This window comes from Podarcis tiliguerta (genome assembly GCF_965153285.1).
Source record: "Podarcis tiliguerta genome assembly, chromosome: 2".
Classification (NCBI taxonomy): Eukaryota; Metazoa; Chordata; class Lepidosauria; order Squamata; family Lacertidae; genus Podarcis; species Podarcis tiliguerta.
Window position 1 is genome coordinate 11186621 of NC_139535.1, and position 21435 is coordinate 11208055.

The following is a 21435-nucleotide window of genomic DNA, read 5'->3' on the forward strand; positions in this document are numbered from 1 at the left end:
TGTACATAAACTGGGCAAAAACCCCTATTGCAGTCAAGTTCTCGGGTTGTGATTCTGCCTGGTTTGCTACTACTTAAAATAAAAATTAAAAAACAGGTAACTATCGCACAGATAATATTTGGTGCATTTGCACTTGCCTTTACAGGTAAGAACAAAAAGGGGGTTCTGCTCTGCTGGGATACTTTGCATAGGCCCACCAGAGGTGCACCCCAAATGTGTAGTGCAGACAGGGATGGCAGGATGGAGGAAAACAGCTCCATCTGTAGAGCCGCTATTGTAATTACATTTCCATATGATTGCATTACAGGACACAGCGTGGAAGCAGCTACCGTATTTTTCGCTCCATAAGACGCACTTTTCCCCTCCTAAAAAGTAAGGGGAAATGTGTGTGCGTCTTACGGAGCGAATGCAGACGGGAGACTGCTCAGCGCTCCCTTTAAAGAGCCGCGTGGCGCGCATGTGCGGTTCTTGGGGGCTTTTCTTGGGGGAATAGCCTGCAAGAGCCGCACACATACTCCACGCGCTCTTTAAAGGGAGCGTGGCTCTTGGGGGAGCCTTAGCCATGTGCAGCCTCTCCCGGGCAGGGGGATGAAGGTTCACCTTGCCCGGGACAGGCTGCACGCGGCTATCCCATAAGCCAGAACAGTAAGAGGCTATCCCTGAAGCCAGATCCCTCTTGCTGTTCTGGCTTCTGGGATTCAGAATATTTTTTTTCTTGTTTTCCTCCTCCAAAAATTAGGTGCGTCTTATGGTCTGGTGCGTCTTATTGAGCAAAAAATACGGTAAATAAGACAGTACCCATCACCATTGCTTAATAAAAGATTGGAAGCGTATACAGTGGTGCCCCGCAAGACGAATGCCTCGGAAGACGAAAAACTCGCAAGACGAAAGAGTTTTCCGTTTTCTGAGTTGCTTCGCAAGACGGATTTCCCTATGGGCTTGCTTCGCAAGACGAAACGTCTTGCGCCTTTTTTTAAAAAACCGCCAATGCATTCCTATGGGAAACCGTCAATACACATTGGTGCTTCGCAAGACGAAAAAATTCGTAGAACGAAAAAACTCGCAGAACGAATTAATTTCATCTTGCGGGGCACCACTGTAAAACCGATCTCTTTCAAAGCAAGCATCAATCAGCTGAATTTACACTTCAATTGCACACGCACACACGAACACCCCAGTACATTCTGACCCTAATTTTAGAACACGAAAGACTATGGAAAATGTTGAAAGACCACAGCTCCAATGATCATTGGCCACACTGACCAGGGCAAAGTCTGGCAACATCAGGAGGGCTGCAGGTTTTCAAACCATAAAAGATTGCTGTGAGGCTACAGTGTAAGATGGTGGATTAATCTAGCAAAAAGTGGTGGTTCTAACAGCTTGATGCCTCCTAAAGACAGGTTATCCACTTGTAATACCTTCTTCATCACACATACCTAACGTCTGCTATTTGTTTATCAGTCTGGTCTCTCCCCCCCCCCCTTTTCTCTGCCCACCTGAGGAAGAGGTAGAACCATAGAATCATGGAGTTTTAGAAGGGACCCCGACGATCATCTAGTCCAACCCCCTGCAATGCAGGAACTTTTGGCCCAATGTGGGGCTCGAACCCACAACCCTGAGATTCAGAGTCTCAAGCTGTGTCCCAGCAGACTCAGAAACTTCCTGACTTTCCATGGCTCCCAATAAACATACCACACTACTGCTTCTGCCACCAGTTCAGGCCATTTTGCTCGTAGACGAGTTAGAAGGAAACGTTTGTTGAGGACAGAAAGCTTAGCCGGGAATCAAATACGGTGCTGCATTTGGAGAGAGGCCGCCTCAGTTTTGCACCCACCCTCCTTTTTTTTCTACAACACAGGATACCTTCACAGTATGAAACTTTTTCCGAATTTCTCAGTCCATGCTGCCTTGCTCAGTTTAGGCCTTGCAAGGGTTTCGTCTTTCGGCGCAATGTGTCTCGAGTCACTAGAACCACATCTGTTGGAGGGAGGGGTCTGCCGGGGGACTCAGGCACTGCATGGGGAAGGAAGTGTGCGCCCCCAGCAAGGACGGCCCACCGAGACCAGGAGGGAGAGCCGAGCGCTGGTCTTCCATCCGGGTGCCTTGGGCTTTGAGCAGCAAATCCAGTAGGCCCTGGATTCCTACTGGGATGGGGGGCTCTGTGCGCTGGTCTTCGAGACGCTGGCTCTGTAAGGAAAAGAGGAGATGCTGAGCTCTGCTAGCCGACTGAGAGGCAGCGTGGCGTAATGGTTAGAGTGTCGGAGTAGGACCTGGGAGAGCAGGGTTCAGATCCCCACCCAGCCAGGAAGCTCGCTGAGCGACCTCGGAGTCAGCTGCCATCTCCTAGCCTAACCCATCTCACAAGGTTATTGTGAGGATGAAATGAGGATTGTCCTAAGACAGCTACATCAAGTCCTCCATTTCCAATGTTTAGGGTTTGAGTGCCATAATTTAGAAAGCTAAAACATGCACAAATGGGAGGTAATAGCAAACTTGAGGAAACACTAAGTAGAACAGGGAGAAATGCATTTAGGGGGGGAAACACCCGAATGTTTGGGGGAATCTCGGAAACAGTCCACAAGGACTAGGGCTGTAGGAAGTTAGCAAGGTCCTTTCCAAGCCATGTTTCTTGCAATCAGCGCTGCTGCAGTTCAGCTGCAGTTCAGCTTCTGTTAAAAACTATGTCAGTTACCTTGCTGTGGCTGAATGTAATGCAATTAATCACATTGTCATTGTGTGATTCCATCCCATTCGCTTCAATGCAAAGGAAATGTCAGAACGGGGTGGGGGGAACAGACAGATGGGCGACGACCCTATAACAAATATCAGTCGTATTAATTTGCCTGACTACAAACGAGCATGGAAACTGAGACAGTTTCTGCTTCTTTGTCTGCTTGGAGCAGAATTTGCTGCCGTCCTTAAGGAGTACTTAGCATGCTCAGTAGCCACAAGAGGCTGACTGACTGCTGGGGTGGGGTGGGGGTTTGCAATCCTGAGTAGAAGCACTCCATGCTGCAACACTTTGTTGCAGATCCCGCTGCTGCAGTTGGATTTCAGGATAGGTAATGTTAACCACCCTGGGAACGTCAGACGGAAGGGAAGTATCAAAATTTTCATCGTTGTCACCATCAAGAGGGTCCGCTAGCACCAACGTCCACTCAGACCTTCTGTGGAGACCTCATCACTCACCTGATGAGCCAAGATAGTGTCGTAGAGCTTCTCTTCAGAGACCCTCGAGTTGCCCGCACACATTTCCGCAGCCTCCTCAAAATCAGCCCGCTGGTCATCAAGCCTCCGGGCCTGGACTTTGGCCACCATGTCAAAAAACTCCTCCGCTTGGAGAGAGGTCAGCGAAGAGAAGAAGACTGGGAGAAGAGAAGAAAGAGAACAAATTGTGTAGCAGAACAGCCATACGCAGAGGGCAGAAGGATAACAGGGAATCCTGGGTGTCAAAGCTTCAGATCCTCCAGCGTCACTCAATCAAAACATTAATTGGTTTGAAGTTTCTAGCCCTCGTGACTGTCAACCAAAGTTTGGAAATGCTGAGGTTGCACGTCTGTTAAAACCTCCAAGCGTACGTCAGTGGTGGAATATTTGTGGCCCTCCAGAGGTGGTTTGGCCAGGTGGAGAGGCCCCAGGGCTCACAATCTGAGGTCTCCCACCTGTGCTCCAGAATGGTTCTCCCTACTGAAATTTGTGTCATGGGCACAAGTTAGCATGCACAAGTCTGTGCCACATAAGCCTGTGCTCTGAGACTTCGAAGTACCTACCCACACCCCCGGAAAACTGTTGGTGGAAGCCAAAAGCCCCTCCCCCCCCCGGGGACCATTTGGAGTAAGAGGATCCTAGGGAGTTGGGCTTTTAGCAACCACCCTTTCAGTTTCCCTGCATCACTAATAATAATAATAATAATAATAATAATAATAATAATAATAATAATAATAATAATACTAACAACTTATTATTTATACCCCGCCCATCTGGCTGGGTTTCCCCAGCCACTCTGGGCGGCTCCCAACAGAATTAGAAGCACAATAAAACATCAAACATTAAAAACATTCCTAAACAGGGTCGCCTTCAGATGTCTTCTAAAAGTCAGATAGTTTTTTATTTCCTTGACATCTGATGGGAGGGCATTCCACAAGGCGGGCGCCATTACCAAGAAGGCCCTCTGCCTCGTTCCCTGTAACCTCACTTCTCACAGTGAAGGAACCGCCAGAAGGCCCTCGGAGCTAGACCTCAATGTCCGGGCTGAACGATGGGGGTATACTGGGCCTTGGCCATTTAGGGCTTCAAAGGTCAGCACCAACACTTTGAATTATACTCGGAAACGTACTGGGGGCCATTGTAGGTCTTTCAAAGGAAGGATCCGCCCGGAAATCTTTGGAGAAGACTGCAACATTCTAGTCCAATAAATATCGTTATAAATTTTCTTTTGGCAGGGGAGGTTGAACCCCCAAAATTAAGAAATGGTAGTATTTTGGTTATCTGAGATGTGAAGAGAAATACAAGCTACAGAGGAATTCCTGGGCTAGCCTGAGGTGTGAACTGAGACGGGGGATTTGGAGGGTTGCCAGTTGTGAGAGGAAAGAGTGTCTTTAACAAGGTGTGTTGGGAAGAGGAAGGGGGAACAAAGACAAGAGATCCATTTTGGGCAGATGCCCTTGACTCCAGGGCTGTGGGGAAGACACGCCTCTTGAAAGGACCGTGCTGTAAGATCTGGACTCCCTCCCTCCAAACTCAGGTGTAAATATGGGAATAAGCCATATTTCTGAAAGCTACGACAGTCTCCGCCATGTCTTCAATTCTTCAAAGGAGCAGAGGCCCTGGTCGAGGGCCAAGACCCCAGGAATCCCAAAGGCATAGACGACTGCAAATATACCAAATGCCTATTAGCACTGTTATAAGAATTCTAAGGTCTCAAATATAAATTAAACGTTCATAAATGTGCAAGGCAAGCACATACATAACTATATAAACCACGTGACTGAAATAGTACAGGAGAGCAATCCTGAAGCCATTTTGACTCTCCCAAATTGACCTCAAATGTTTCTCTGCAAGGAGGAAGGAAATGGGAATGCCGCCCCTCTCAATTGTCTTTTGGGGTGTATTTGTGTATGAATAGGGTGAGCCTGCTGTAGCAGGAACCCCCCCCCCAATCATTCAGTTTGTACAAACTTCACACACACTCACACTCACACACTACATACGCTACGCTTCTGTTACAAATTCCTAGAAAATCAACCATACATCGGATTTGCACTGTTCCACTTTTATTTTACTCCATGAAGGAAGGACTACAAAATGGGGAAGGTTTGATAGAAGGCAGCCATAATCCCTTCAGCATACCAGCACATCCACAGGAGCCCTGCCCAGTTGCTATGCCAACCCTGAAGGTCCTAGACAGAAGACCATCAAGATCACAAAGAACTTGCATATGGGAGTGGATTCAGGACAGACTGGAACAAAGGACAATAATCAGCTCTTCCCTCTGGGGGCAGGAAACTGCAAACTCCCCTCTGTCACCTGGAAAGTACTCATGGGGAGGGGGAAAGGGGGAACCAGCCAGGTGACAGGACACTCAGGTTACCACCACAACTCCTCCCTCAACCCCTCCTTTCTGTGATGTATGCATGATGTTTCTGGAGGTGGGCTTGATCTACAGGATGGGAGTTTCAAAAGTCTTTATAAGACCTTGCACACCATTTTTTCTGTGTCTTTCCTCTCCTGCAAGTGAGGAGAGCACCCTGTTGCAACAGTTCAATAAAGGCCAAGCCTACAGGCTGCTGTTTTGCTCCAAGTCATCCTGGTTGGTGTCTTTGTTTTTTGTCCAAGGGAACCCTCGGATTTTTCCGTTAACACTGTGACCTGGAGTCAGGAACTAAAGTATTAACCATCACAAAAGAATGGCTAGACTGCCCAGGTAATGCAGTCAGTGACCATTATCAGGTACCCTGGCAGACAGGATTTCTGCTGTAGACTGCCTCCTTCTGTGATGTATGTATGATGTTTCAGTGGGGGGTGGTCTTGGGCTACAGGGTGGGCAATTTCAAGAGTCCATATAAGGGCTTGTGCACCATTGTTTGGGGTTCTCCTCCCTCCTGCGTGTGGGGAGTGGGGGACCCTGTTGCAGCAGTTTAATAAAGATCATGCTTACTAGCTGCTTTGCTTCTCAATATACCGTATTTTTCGCTCTATAAGACGCACCAGACCACAAGACGCACCTAGTTTTGGGAGGAGGAAAACAAGAAAAAAAATATTCTGAATCTCAGAAGCCAGAACAGCAAGAGGGATTGTTGCGCAGTGAAAGCAGCAATCCCTCTTGCTGTTCTGGCTTCTGGGATAGCTGCGCAGCCTGCATTCGCTCCATAAGATGCACACACATTTCCTCTTACTTTTTAGGAGGGGAAAAGTGAGTTTTATAGAGCAAAAAATACGGTACTCTGGTTGGCCTCTGTTAATTTCTCCTACCAAAAGGGAACCCACTTAAGGACTCCAGAATGGGCTCCAGAATACGCCATAAGGGAAAAGCAGCGGGTTTTTTCTTATAACAGCACGGATATAAAACAGGGATGAATATACTCTCTGTTGTTGTTTTTTAAAGCATTCAAATTAAAACAAAACCTGAAAACTTACAGGGGTTGCTCTTAGGTTTAGCTTGCTCAAGGTGAGTTGCAGCAGCCCTGAGCCAAGCAAATGTCTCCGGCGTCTGACTTCCTCATAATCAACAGAAACTTCTGCAAACTGCTGTCAAGCGCAGTGTACTTTAGCACCTACATACTGGGAGCATCCGGGACAAGAACAAATAGAGTCTCTTTCTTTCTTTTGGAAGTTCAGAAGCTTTTTGCCTATTTCTAAATAAACACCTTCCTTAAAGAAATGAGCAGTTCATGCAAAAAGGCTAGATTTTGTAGACGGGTTTCTGCAGCCTTTCTGAAAAAGTTGAGCCTAATGGAAAAAGTAATCACAGCCCCCTTCAGCTTAATGATTGATGGAGGGTTCTTTTTTTGTTTCATGAGAAGTACAGGAAGTATAATCTCGACGGAGTGAATAAGGGTTAGCAAAAGATTTACAGGATTTTGTTTGCGATAATTAGGAAGTCAGAAAATAGATGCAGCTCGTTTTGTCAAACATTTGGTTTCAATCTTGCGCTATACACAGACACTAAAAATAGCCTAAGGGCAGGATTGGGCCAAAATTGTTTTGTTTTGTTTTATAATCCTTTCCTCCGAGGGTTTTGGGGCCATGTACAAGGCCATCTCCCCCGCTCTTCCTCCCTCCCCCACTTTATCCGCACAAAAAGCCCCGCAAAGCAGGCCAGTCTGAAAGATGGTGACTGGCCCAGGGTCACCGTCTGAGTTTTGGGGGCGACTGGGAATGTGAACATGGGTCTCATTGGTGCTATGGTGACACAACTCCACACACCGTACACTTAAAACATGCGCAAACCACATTACTTCCCCCAAAGAATCCTAGGAACTGTAATGTGTTAAGGGTGCTAGGAACTGTAACTGTGTGAGGATTCTTTGGGAGAAGAAATAATGTGCTTTAAAGGTAAAGGGACCCCTGACCATTAGGTCCAGTTGTGGCCGACTCTGGGGTTGCGGCACTCATCTTGCTTTACTGGCCGAGGGAGCCGGCGTACAGCTTCCGGGTCATGTGGCCAGCATGACTAAGCCGCTTCTGGCGAACCAGAGCAGCGCACGGAAACACCGTTTACCTTCCCACCGGAGCGGTACCTATTTATCTACTTGCACTTTGACGTGCTTTCGAACTGCTAGGTTGGCAGGAGCAGGGACCGAGCAACGGGAGCTCACCCCGTCGCGGGGATTCGAACCGCCGACCTTCTGATCGGCAAGCCCTAGGCTCTGTGGTTTAACCGACAGCGCCACCCGCGTCCCTTTTTAATGTGCTTTAAATAAAAGTTAAAACAACTTTTAAGTTAAAGCACCTGTGGTAATGAAGAAGAAGAAGAGGAGTTTGGATTTGATAGCCCGCCTTTCACTCCCTTTAAGGAGTCTCAAAGCGGCTAACATCCTCCTTTCCCTTCCTCCCCCACAACAAACACTCTGTGAGGTGAGTGGGGCTGAGAGACTTCAAAGAAGTGTGACTGGCCCAAGGTCACCCAGCAGCTGCATGTGGAGGAGCGGAGACGCAAACCCAGATCCCCAGATTATGAGACTACTGCTCTTAACCACTACACCACACTGGCAGGCATCTCTGGCTTAAACGCACAGGAACTGGTCTGCTAAAATAAAGTTGTTAACCCTGCGGGATTTGACATCTTTCTGCAGGGCCTGCAAGACAGAGCTGTTCCTCCAGGACTTTGGTCGGGGTTCAGTCTGATTCTTTTCTTTCTGTATAAGAACAAGCATTAAAGAGGCCTCCTAGCCCACTCACAGGTCCTTTATAAGACCAGTGGTAACAGTTGGCCCTGGAGAATATTAACCACTCTCAGTTTTACCCGTGGACTGCCATCTGTCCAGATTTTAATTTGCTCTGAACTAATTTTAAGATGTATTTTAATTAACTGATTGCCTGTTTTTCTGTTCTTATGTTCTTGGTATACTGTCTTAGTTTCATGATGTTAGCCGCCCTGAGGGCGGGGTACAAATAAAAAGTTATTTATTTATTATTTATTTATTTGGGAAAGGAGGTCTCATACACACCATAGATGTGCAGAAGCACATGCCTTCTGCCAAAGAATACTGGGAGCTGTAATCTGTCCGGGATACTATGGATTGTAGCTCTGCAAAGGGAAAGTTCCTTTGTGATTCAAATGTGTTTCCCATGCATGGTGTGGATTTGACCAGCGATAGCAGGCTGGCATTCTCATCTTACCCGCCTGATCCTTCTCCATCTCCCCCGTAGGGGTGGCTGGCAGGGACCTCCAAGGCCGCGCGGGATCCGTCTGCCGTGTTCTCTGCTTTGGACGCAAAAGAGGACCCGGGTTTGGCAGGAGACTGAGGTCGTCTTGAGACGAGGCCTGGATATGCTGTGGAGCAGGAAGCAAGGTTGAAAGTAAGTCTCTAACCTTCCTAGAAAGAAGGTTATGGGGTGCAAGGAGCAAGTGCCTTCCAAACCATTTCTCTGAAATGAGAGTGAGGGTGGATCTACACACAGGACAAAAACGCTGTAAATGTCAGTAATCGTTATAACGAAAGAAAAGAAAACGCTAAGGAAAATCGCAAAGAATTCTTTTTGCTCTCCAGCGCCATCTGGTGTTGCATGTTTATAACACATTTGAAACGCTGTTTTTTGACTAAGGTAGCTGAGTCCTGAGTGTGGTGTGGCCATAGCTGTCAACTTACAGATTTGAAAATAAGGGACCAGCAGCCTTGAAAACAAGGGATCAGCAGCCATAATAAGGGATTTTCCAAGCACAGGTATGTTCAACTTCTGAGCTCCTCTAAGCCAAAGGCAGAAAGCCCAGCCAGCAGCCAAACGAAGCCTCAAGCAGTGGTTCCCACAGCGCAGCAACCCGGCAAAGGGGATGTAGCAAGGAAAACCACCGTCACCTCTCCACTGGGAAGCACTGAGCAAAGGCGAGTCCCCAGGCAACGGCACAAGGCATGCAAGCTCCACCCCCCAGTTGTTCTTAGACTCCTTATTGGGTGAGCAACGCAGCCAAGCAACACAGTTGGAGCCTCCCTCCTCCCTGGCCAGCAGGGAGGGAGGGAGGGAGAGGAGCTGCTTCCTTTGAAACCAGGGAAATTTAAGGGACATCTTCAATAAGGGACAGCAGCAGGACACAGCACTGGGATAAGGGACTTTCCCGCCAAATAAGGGACGGTTGACAGCTATAGGTGTGGCTGCCTTGACCAATCATATACAGGAATGGAGGAGCTAGGTAGAATCACAGATCTGTAAAAAAGTGTAGACTTGCACACACTGGCCAGTTTCTCTTTTGACTTGAAATGTTCTTTTGGGGCTTCTCAGATGTATGTAAAGGCACAAAGTGGGCAGAGAGAGCGCCGGCCCGCAATGACGCCCACCTGATAGGTGCCGGAACTGTGCTCTGGCTGGAAAAAAACACTGGATGTAGACATCCTGTTTTGCTCAACCAGCAGACCCTCCTGCTGCCAGCCCTCACTGGATGCGAGTTCCCCTTTTCATTTGTGCTCCTGCATACCTCTTGGGGCTCGGCCTAGCATGCTAATATGGCCCTCTTGTTTCCTAGCGGTCCCATTTTGCCTTCGATTCTGTTGGCATTCAGCCTCCCAGATTTGTTTTTAGAGGGAACAATATCGGCTGCTGCCATTTTCAGTGGCGCACGTGCAGTTTAAGAATGTGAGAAGGGGCTGGCTGGATCAGCCAATGGCCCATCTGGTTCTCACATATAAGTTCAAGCATGGGGTACCTCTGGCTGGTGGGAACTGTAGTTCAGCAGCACCCGGAAGGCCAAAGGTGCTGCTTGGTCCTTATTCCTCTGAGAGGTACGTAAGTCCCTTACCTGTTCCTCTGTGGCTGTTGCGCTGACATCCAGTCGCATCTCTTCTTCCACTATCACGTCCATTTCCTCCATCCTTCTTTTGGTTTAGTCTCTGCCTGCTGGCCAAAGACTCTTGTGGCTGAATATGCAGAGAAATTGCTTTCCCCCTTGTCCTGGGCAACGGAGAAGAAAGGAGATTAGCAGATTCCTTGTCCCGCAGAAATCTCATCCCAGAATGTAGCAGTTCCTGCTTTCAAAAGAATGGTGGGGTGTTTGGAGAAGAAAACAGTATGCTCCAGCTAAATCTCTAGTCTCTGAGCCCTGTCAATTCATAAGAACTGAAGAAAATAGTTCATAAAAAGGTAAAGGTAAAGATAAAGGGACCCCTGACCATTAGGTCCAGTCGTGACCGACTCTGGGGTTGTGGCGCTCATCTCGCTTTATTGGCTGAGGGAGCCAGTGTACAGCTTCCGGGTCATGTGGCCAGCATGACTAAGCCGCTTCTGGCGAACCAGAGCTGCGCACGGAAACACCGTTTACCTTCCTGCTGGAGTGGTACCTATTTATCTACTTGCACTTTGACGTGCTTTCGAACTGCTAGGTTGGCAGGAGCAGGGACCGAGCAACGGGAGCTCACCCAGTCGCGGGGATTCGAACCGCCGACCTTCTGATCGGCAAGTCCTAGGCTCTGTAGTTTAACCAACAGCGTCACCCGCATCCCACAAAATAGCTCATAAGAAGGAATAAAAGACAAACATCAGGAAAGGAAGGGTGGGAAGTCAAGAAGAAACTTTGTATGTTTTTTAAAAAATTATATGATGATAAATGCTTTGAAATGTTGTTGGAGACAGTCATATATATATATATATATATATATATATATATATATATGAAGAAGATAGCTCAGCTGGTACCAGCATGGTCCTGATAATATCAAGATTGCAAGTTCAATTTGCGAATGGGACAGTGGCATATTTCTACATTGCAAGGGGCTGGACCAGGGTTCCTTCCAACTCTACAAAGCACTGCTGGATCAGGCGAATGGCCCACCACGTCCAGCATGCTATTCTCACCATGGCCGACCGGGGGCCTTTTGTGGGGGAGCCCCCAAGCAGGACCCGAGCACAAGAGCCCTCACACAATTTCCAGCAACTGGTATTCAGAAACATTGGTGAGTGCCACTGAATGCATTAACTGAACCCAGTTAATTCATCATCTGCGGCCATCAACGCACACAACATTTTTATATGTTAGCATAAACACCCTCTCTTTTTTCCCCCCTTTCCCCCCAAACAATAGCTCCTTGATCTGAAGAGTTTAAAGCTAAATTTGGACAGCTGGGAGACATGAGGAAGGAAGGGGAGGGTCGCAGCGGAAACTGGGCCGTGAGGGCAAGCAGGGCACTGCCCACCAAGGGCAGCTTGCCCTCACCCAGCCTGCCCCTGGCTGCCTTCTGACCACCAGGCTGAGGAATGGCTCGGCCTGCCAGATTCCTCCTCCTCAGATTCCTTAGTGTTTTCCCTTGTAGAACTCAGCTGGCAAGATGACACTGATAGCTCAGTGGGCACAAGACTCTCCCAACTCCGCAATTCCGTGCTTCTTTGAAACCAGAGAAGTTGGTGCCACCGATTTCTTGCTCGGCCTGCCATTGGCTACACTTATTGTCCGTCTCATCGTGTTCCACCCCATCATTCCCATGCGCCCCAGGTTCCTCTGGGAAAGGCTGCAAAAGAATTAAAGTGGGGGGCCAACTGACCTGGGAAATGTGGCCTTGCCTGCTCCTGCACCCTATATCGGTCGTTCGCTGTGAAGGTCAACAGCTGCACAGGTTGGGTTTTATTTCAAAAAGTGTTGGCTTTTGGTGAATTTCCTTAGCTCAGAAACTGTCCCTTTTTCTTTTCTTTTTTTGAGAAGGTGTAAAAAAAAACTCAGCAACTTAATTAAAAGCTCAAAAAGCATTTGTGTCTGGATTTTCACTTTTTGAAATATGGCAACCCTCAGTTAAATCACTTCCATGCATGCCCAATAAAAATAAAGAAACTCTCACAAAACATCAAAGAGAGCAAAATATTGTTATGAGTTTGGGAGGGGGGTGCTAGATGCCCCTAAATGTGTTATGATGTAGTAAAAGTTAAAATTAATCAAGGCTTGATTAAACTTTTCCGAAGATGGAAATCGACAGGATTTAGTTACACTCATGAGCCAAGCCTTCTGGGCAGAGCTAGCTGGATCGGCCATCAGCAGGGGACAAAGGCCGTTTACCTTCCCGCCGGAGCGGTACCTATTTATCTACTTGCACTTCGACGTGCTTTCGAACTGCTAGGTTGGCAGGAGCAGGGACCGAGCAACGGGAGCTCACCCCATCGTGAGGATTCAAACCGCCGACCTTCTGATCGGCAAGCCCTGGGCTCTGTGGTTTAACCCACAGCACCACCCGCATCCCTCAGTTGTTTATATGTGTCAGTAAAACCATATATCATAATGAAGACACCACAGTCTCTGCTGTGCCTCATGCCCAAAAGGAACAATAAACCCTGGAGCCACAGGAATATCACCCTCTCATGGAGACTGGGGTGACGTGTCACAATATCAAAACAAAGCATGATAGATTAAGATCCAATAGAAAAGACAACAAAGATCAGCACCGAAAGCTGAAAAAATGAAGTCCAATTTAGGGTTGCCAACTTCCCTCCCTTGCTGCGCTCCTGCGCCTTTTAAGAACTGCATGACGAGCAGAAGCTAAATGCATGGGCGGGAATAAACTTCCCCTTTTGAATTTCTGCCTGCCACGCAGCTCTTAGGGGCACAGGAGCCTTGGCTGGGAAAGCCAGGTGGCGCCACCCCTCCCTTCCTCCTCATTCTGCTATGGCACCTCTCCTTTCCAGCTACGTCTCCCTTCCACGGGGCAAGGGGTGGGGTGTCACTGCCCTCAGCCTGCCCCTACCTTGCCTGCTCTCTCACTTGCATCCGGCCCAGAGGGTGGCCCTGGCTGTCAGCTGCCTGCTCCTCTGTGGCCTCAATGCTCCTTGTACAACTTGGCAGGGCCGAGGATAGGGACCAAAGGAGCAGGAGATGTTTCTGGTCCTGCCTGTCACTGGCTCTCCCTATTGCCCCATAAGTCGCCACCACCACCCATACCAGACTAGACTTCTCCCCTCCCTGTGGTCAGGCAAAACATGTCAAGTCATGGGCCCGCAGCGGGGAGGGGAGGTTGTTGTTTTCAGTTTCTTCTCCAAATTCTGGGCTGAGTCACAGAGCTTGGTCTGTGTCACAGGGCTAATCGCACACAGGCTCAGCCCCCTAACCTAGGTGGCCGGCTGAAAAAGAGAAGAGGGCCCCACAGTCGTTTTGAAAGGGGAATTTCAAACCCGGCATGGCGAGTTACTACACCTGCGGAGAAATTCCGCTTTCCACCCAAGTCTGAAAGTTGCCACCAGCACCGTTTTCTTTATCGAACCCTCCCCAAAGTTTCCTTTTTTAAAAAATACCAAGGACATAGCTGTGGAAACACAAGGCATAATGGTAAAGAAAAGAGGGTTTCTGGGAATGTGCAAAGTTCACGTCCCCGTTGGTGCCTTTCAGGCACTCCTACCTGCTCCCTGCAACCCACCCCTGCAATCTGTTTCTCTAAAGAAGTGTTTGTGTGTGGCTGAGGGGTGTAAAGTACAATTGGGTCCTGCAACAAAATGTTGCAGTGTGGAGAGCTCATATTCAGAGTTCCAACAACATATAAAAAACACCCAAAACATCGGACATTAAAAACTTCCCAATACAGAGTTGCCTTCAGATGTCTGCTAAAAGTCAGATAGTTGTTTATTTCCTTGACATCTGGTGGGAGCGTGCTCCACAGGGCAGGAGCCACTACCGAGAAGGCCCTCTGCCTGGTTCCCTGTGTAACCTCACTTCTTGCAGTGAGGGAACCACCAGAAGGCCCTTGGAGGAGAACCTCAGTGTCCAGGCTAAACGATGGGGTTTGAGATGCTCCTTAAGGTACTCACTTCTGTCTTCCCACCCCCCATCATTGGTTTTTTGTCCCTGTCCCCCCTACATGTACACACACACAAAGGCCACTTTTACACCACTTGAACATTCCTGGGAATTGTAGTTTGTTAAAAGTGCCGAGAAAGTTGTTACGAGACCATTTCCCCCTTCACGGAGCTACAATTCCCAGAGCGCTTTAGCAATCAATCCCTCTTCCCAGAGAATTTCTGAGTATTGTAGCTCTGTGAGGGGAAGGGGAATGGGGGCGTTCCAACAACTCTCTCAGTACCTTTAACAAACTACAGTTCCCAGGCTCCTTTGGGGGAAGCCATGACTGCTTAAAGTGGTGTAATACTGATTTAATGGTAAGCCGCAGGTGTGGCCTTAATCTGCATTGCATGCCCACTAAATCACCAGACTGTTGGTGGGGGCTCTCCCCTTAGAACTTTTTCCTCTAAAGATCTGGTCCACTTCTTTCTGCAAACCTCGGGGTTTTCCCCAAACCTGCTGATATTTCCCTTCAGTGTGTGAACTGTGCCGTTTTAAAGATACATGCCCTGCATTCAGAAGGCCTCAGGTTTAATCCGCGACACGCCCAGGTAGGACCCGCAAAAGACTCCTGCCATAAATCCAGCTGCTAGCCGGTGTATACTGAGCTCCATGAGCCAATGATCTGACTTAGTATAATGAAAGGCACTTTTCTATGGCCTGCAGCAAAATGTTGCAGCGCACTTCCGCAGCCTAAAATGATTGTGGCAGTCCAACAACATCCTGAGGGCCACAGGTTCCCCTTCCCTAGTGTAAACACAACCAAGCTAGAGGGACCAAAGAGGTCTAACTCGGTATATGGCAGTTTCCGAGGTTTCTATGTCCGCACATCAAATTCTTTCAGAAGTGGCGCTTGCCAGAGTGAAAAGTCTGTCGGCACATGCTCCCATACCATCCAACATTTCTCTGATGAAAATAGGCACGTCCCATTCCACAACGATCATTTTACTATAAATACCCCACACATCTTATTGGGTTGCCCCAGCGACTCTGGGCGGCTTCCAACACAAATAAAAACATAATAAAACATTAAAAGAAAACATCCCTATACAGGATTGCCTTCAGACGGCTTGGAGTTTGCATAACTCCATACCCTCCAACATTTATCCAATGAAAATAAAGACGTCCTAAGGAAAAGTGGGGACATGGGTGGCGCTGTGGGTTAAACCACTGAGCCTAGGGCTTGTCGATCAGAAGGTCGGTGGTTCAAATCCCCGCGATGGGGTGAGCTCCCGTTGCTCGGTCCCAGCTCCTGCCAACCTAGCAGTTCAAAAGCACGCCAAAAGTGCAAGTAGATAAATAGGTACTGCTCTGGCGGGAAGGTAAACGGCGTTTCCGTGCGCTGCTCTGGTTCGCCAGAAGCGGCTTAGTCATGCTGGCCACATGATCCGGAAGCTGTACGCCGGCTCCCTCGGCCAATAAAGCGAGATGAGCGCCACAACCCCAGAGTCGGCCACGACTGGACCTAATGGTCAGGGGTCCCTTTACCTTTCCCTTTAAGGGAAAGTGGGACATTCTAGGATCAAATCAGAAACTGGGACAGCTTCTCTAAATCAGGGACCTCCCTGGAAAATAGGGTCTGTGCTCAAGAGTTAGTTTGGCCCTTAGCAACAACGCCAAGACGGTCCTTTGGGAGAAGGAGGGAGAAATACTTTGCAGCCTCAAGGGGACATTCAGATCAAGCTGCCAGGATTTCTAAATTCTAAACATGGCCAATCCTCATTCTCCAAAGAGCTTCCTCACACATGACACATTTCCTACCCAGAGAGGACACTCCCTGCAGGCCAAACTAGACTGAGCTGGTGTTGACGTGGTTTGCCCCTTGCTGCTGCTGCTGTTGTTTTTTAACAAACGGCCAATGGGCAGGCAATAGCGGGGGAACTGATTGCATTTCTTTATTTACTGCACTGCCAAGCCAAACATTAGAATGAACAGATGCTGCAGAACATTCACAGGGCAACTTAAGTGCAGGGCTGCATTCAATTAGCAGAAGCCAATGCAAGGATTTCTGCTGGTGCAATGAGGCTTCTTGCCCCCTCTCTGACCCTGTGCACCCCCTGCACCCCAAATTGGCTCAGGGTAGATGGTTCCAGCTAGCAAGCTTGCGCTGATGGGACAAGCTTAATGCTATAATGAATTCCTCCCCCTGGCCAGGGCTTCTGCCTTCGCTCAGGGCAGACAGGTCCTTAAGAAGCCCCAAGGAAGATGGGGAGGGGGGTACAGGAGAGAGGCTGCCCCACATTTCTTTCAGGCCCTTCACAGTCCCCTCAGAGGCCGGTGAAACAGAGCAACCAGGCTTCCCTCAGGGCTTCTACTCCCATGGCAAATCAGCAGATGTAAGGAGGAGGCCCAATTCATAGAATCATAAAATTGTTGAATTGGATGGGACCTCAAGGGTCATCTAGTCCAACCCCCTGCAATGCAGGAATCTCAGCGAAAACATCCATCACAGATGGCCATCTAACCTCTGCTTAAAAGCCTCCAAAGAAGGAGAGTCCACCACCTTCTGAGGGGCGTCCTGTTCACTGTCAAACAGATCTTGCTGTCAGAAAGTTTTTTCTGATGCGGAGTCAGAATCTCCTTCCTCGTAACTTGAAGCCATTGGTTCGAGTCCTACCCTCCGGATTCGGATCAGGACCGGGTCACGGGCAACAACGTCACACGGTCAAGTTTAGTTTTGGCCCATGGCGAAAGGCAGGCATGTGCAACCGTTTACACACAACCTACAAGAGGGTATTATGCTTATTTATTTAGGTGGTTTATATGCCCCTTATTTGTGCAGCAGATAAGAATCCGTGAAAACCCATTAAAATAGCAGTCCATAAAACCACGCGCTCCGTATTCCCAAGCCAGGTTCTCCTATCCCACCCTGCCTAGCTGTGTAAACAACACGCAAAACCGCACAAGGCCCATCTGTGCAAACCATGCCAGATGCGGCCCTGCGGAAACGCAACCAGACCCACACCTGCACCAGACTGCCGCACATGTGGGAATTTACACCTGGTGAAGCCGCCTTCAGCTGAGACGGGCCGTTGCCAGGTCTCCAACCGGCCAAGCGTCGTCTCCTCTGACCAGCAGCATCTCTCAAGGGGCAGCAAACATGTCGGCCCTCCAGATGTTGCTGGCACCCAGCTCGCATCCTCCCTGCTCATCGGCCGTGCCGGCTGGGGCTGATGGAAGTTGGAGAACGCAACAACATCTGGAAGGCGGCTCCACATTGGCTATCCTCAGAGACAAACGCAGCTGTCCTCTCTGTGGTCCTCTTCTCAGGAGATGCCACTTCCCAGCACGGAAGTGACTTGCGCGCCGGAAACCTGTAACTTACGAAGCAACTTTCTAGGGCTGTTTTTGTGCTGGCAATTGTACTCTGCAGCGCTCACCTTTTGGGGGGGGGAGGTGTCGGTGTGGTCCCCCCCTCAGATTTATTCCCGCTGTTGCTGACAGTTCCACGTCCCCATTTTCCTTCCTTCCTTCCTTTTCCCCTTGCTTTTGCCCCAGTTGTTTAGTTCTGGCTGTAGTCTTCTCTCCTTCCTCCTTGCGCCTGGACTGTCGCTCGGCTCAGCTGTGGCTACGCCCCTATTTCTACACGGGAAGCCACTACTTCCTGCCTCCGCTGCTCATGCATTTGCTGCTCACTCGCTTTCGCCTCGGCTCCCTTCCCCACAAACCCCCTTCCTTTTATCTCCCCACCCACTCCTTGCGGCTGAGGACGGAGGCAGGTGCACAGAGGCCTTGCCCTTTACTCAATCAGCCTTCGCTTCCTTCTCAAGAGACGGCAAGACCTGCTGGGAAAGCCCCTTTGCCCAGGAGCCTAGCTCTTTGCTCAGCGTCCCTCTGCAAAGCGATGCTCCGTCTCAGAATCCTGGAAACATTGAATTGTAGAGTTGGGGCCTGAGGATCATCTAGTCCAACCCACTTGCAACACGGAGATATGCAGCTGTCCTGTTCAGGGATCGAACCTGCGGCCTCGGTATTATCAGTACCATGCTCTGTTTTCCAGCGATAGTCCGGGATTTAGAGAAGCCGTCCCAGTTTCTGATTTGATCTTGTCATGTCCCACTTTTCCTTCGGACGTCTCTATTTTCACCTGGGGAAATGTTGGAGGGTATGGAGTTATGCAGCCCTTGAGCCAGCCTTTAGAAGACACCTGAAGGCAGTCCTGTATAGGGAAGTTTTTTAATGTTTTATTATGTTTTTATTTATGTTGGAAGCTACCCAGAGTGGTTCGTCAACCCAGTCGGATGGGCAGGGTAATAGTAGTAGTAGTAAGGTAAAGTTAAAGGGACCCCTGACCATTAGGTCCAGTCGTGACTGACTCTGGGGTTGCGGCGCTCATCTCTCTTTACTGGCCGAGGGAGCCGGTGTACAGCTTCCGGGTCATGTGGCCAGCATGACTAAGCCGCTTCTGGCGAACCAGAGCAACGCACGGAAACACTGTTTACCTTCCCACCAGAGTGGTACCTATTTATCTACTTGCACTTCGACATGCTTTCGAACTGCTAGGTTGGCAGGAGCAGGGACCAAACAACGGGAGCTCACCCCGTTACAGGGATTTGAACCGCCGACCTTCTGATCGGCAAGTCCTAGGCTCTGTGGTTTAACCCACAGCACCACCCGCGTCTCTAGTAGTAGTAGTAGTAGTAATTGGATAGAATATCCCTGTTTTCATAGGAGAAATGATGGAGGGCATGCCATCAGCTTGCTTTGTTTTATTTTGCACATTGGGAGGTGAAAATTGAACACCACCTTCCCTCTCATGGAAAGTCCCAGGTTAATCCCTGACATCTCCACATATGGCTGGGACAGAGACCCTGCCCAAGTTGCTGAAGAGCTGTTGCTGCCAGTCAGTGCAGGCAATACTGAGCTCAATGGACCAAGTGGCCTTGAAGCAAACACCAGAGCCTGCATAGATTCCCACAGACTGACTCATAAGGCAGCTTCTGACACCCGTGTTGCATCGGGCTGCCATGTTGTTCTGCCACCTTGTGAGAGGAGCAGGTGGGTGGAAGGATGGCTGTGGACCAGCGGCACATATGCGCCCTGCAGAAATCTCACACTGCGTGTGAAACCGGGCTGGAGCTCAACAGCCTGGCACTTCAGGGTGGCTGTGTGGGCTTCATCGTGTAATCCTGGCTTTCACACAAAATATTCTGGCGGCTCTCCCAGAGGTCAAAAAGCGGCCAAGCTGGTTTTGTTCTGGTTGGGGTTAGCCAGGACCCTTCTGTGTCCTCTAGGAGAGAGAGAAGAAAGAAAGAAAGAAAGAAAGAAAGAAAGAAAGAAAGAAAGAAAGAAAGAAAGAAAGAGAAAGAAAGAAAGAAAGACAAGACTCCAGTACAGGGCTCAAAAGGAGCCAGACCAAACTAGGCCTTATCCCTAGAATACAACCCTGTGCTAAATTTTCAAAGCTGGCAAATATATACCAGTATTAAAGCTAGCCGGGAAATGTGTTGCAGTGTGGCTTTTGGGGTGTTGACCCCACTATGTACGCGAAATTTGAGCCATACAAATCAACATTTGGACTCTTGAGCAGCAAACACTTGCCTGGGTGTCAGCATAACGTGTGAACGTGGCCACTGTTCACACACCCAAGTTTCTGAGCAAGTGAGGAATCTTTCCCATCCTGTTCAAGCATGAAGCTTGCTGGGTGAGCTTGGGCCAGTCACTGTCTCTCAACCATACCTGCCTCACATGGTTGTTGTGAGATTAAAAGGCATGTGCACCACTTTGAGGTCCTTGGGGAGAAAGTGGGATGTAAAGATAATCCTAATTATAACAATGAACACAGCAGCCTCCGTTAATACCTTGGGACTGGATTTTCTAAAAATGAAGCTCACTGGGGCGTTTGTGATACCTGTAATATATGGTTTTATTTGCACATCGAATTGTAGAGTTAGAAGGGACCCTGTGGGTCATCTAGTCCAACCCCTTTCAGTGCAGGATTTTTTTTGCCCAGCATGGGGCTCAAACCCACAACCCTGAGATTAAGAGTCTCCTGCTCTATCGACTGAGCTACCAAGGTGGATGTGCACCAACTGAGTTTACGATGGATGGTCTCACAGGGCTAACACTCCACCACAGGCTGGTTCCCCTTTAGTTCTAGGGTTCCTCAAAGAGAGCAAAACCTCTGGGTGTTCCCAGCTCCAGTTGCAATATGAGGTTGACTAGCTTTCTTGCTGATCAGAAGGTCGGCAGTTCAAATCCCCGTGACGGGGGTGAGCTCCCGTTGTTCGGTCCCAGCTCCTGCCCACCTAGCAGTTCAAAAGCACGTCAAGTGCAAGTAGATAAGTAGGTACCGCTCTGGCGGGAAGGTAAACAGCATTTCCATGCGCTGCCCTCGTTCGCCAGAAGCGGCATAGTCATGCTGGCCACATGACCTGGAAGCTGTCTGCGGACAAACGCCGGCTCCCTTGGCCTATAGAGCGAGATGAGCGTGCAACCCCAGAGTTGTCCGCGACTGGACCTAACGGTCAGGGGTACCTTTACCTTTACCTTTAGTCTTCTTTTATGCTCTCCCCCAGGCAAGGGACAGTGGGCTGGCAGCTGAGTCCTGATTCCCCAAAGGGCTCCCTCTCGTCCCAGAATTGTCCTTCCATCGAGAAGCATCGCCTTAATTCATTATAGATGTTATTCCAAAATTCTTTAATGGCTGGGCATTCCCACCACATGTGCATATATGACCCTACTCCATTTTACACCTCTAGAAAGATGGTGATGTGTTTTTATACATCTTTGCTAGTTTTGCTTGAGTGTGGTGCCATCTGTACAGCATTTTCATAATATTTTCTCTCAGATTATAGCATCACCTTAATCCTCTCCTGCCTCACACTCACAGTCAAGAATCGCATACCCCTCAACTGCCCCATTTCTTCTGTGGCAGCCACCAAATCAGTCACAATTTCTGTCGGTGTCCTGCCAAATCCCGATTTTTCCAAGCGGGACAGAAGCAGCTCTAGTGAAGTGCTCTCAGCGTGGTG

General features: G+C 49.0%; 1 protein-coding gene across 1 annotated transcript; it reads right to left on the minus strand.

The window, feature by feature from the left end:
• Nucleotides 1–1480: 1480 nt before the first annotated feature.
• On the minus strand, nucleotides 1481–18043 carry GPSM3 (G protein signaling modulator 3). Its single transcript, XM_083426765.1, has 5 exons — nucleotides 17842–18043; nucleotides 10454–10605; nucleotides 8842–8995; nucleotides 3190–3365; nucleotides 1481–2187 (listed from the first exon to the last, which is right to left on the minus strand). Exons 2-5 carry the CDS (start codon nucleotides 10523–10525, stop codon nucleotides 1966–1968), a joined length of 624 nt encoding a protein of 207 aa, XP_083282891.1. The 5' UTR covers nucleotides 10526–10605; nucleotides 17842–18043; the 3' UTR covers nucleotides 1481–1965.
• Between the last annotated feature and the right edge of the window lie 3392 nt (nucleotides 18044–21435).

What these genes read in the sequence shown, in the direction of transcription:
- GPSM3 (XM_083426765.1), bottom strand. Translation starts at nt 10,525, where the DNA reads ATGGAGGAAATGGACGTGATAGTGGAAGAAGAGATGCGACTGGATGTC. An exon ending in GATGGAGAAGGATCAGGCGG is followed by an intron (nt 3,366 to 8,841) that starts GTAAGATGAGAA and finishes CTCTTCTCCCAG; the next exon opens with TCTTCTTCTCTTCGCTGACC. An exon ending in ACACTATCTTGGCTCATCAG is followed by an intron (nt 2,188 to 3,189) that starts GTGAGTGATGAG and finishes TTTTCCTTACAG; the next exon opens with AGCCAGCGTCTCGAAGACCA.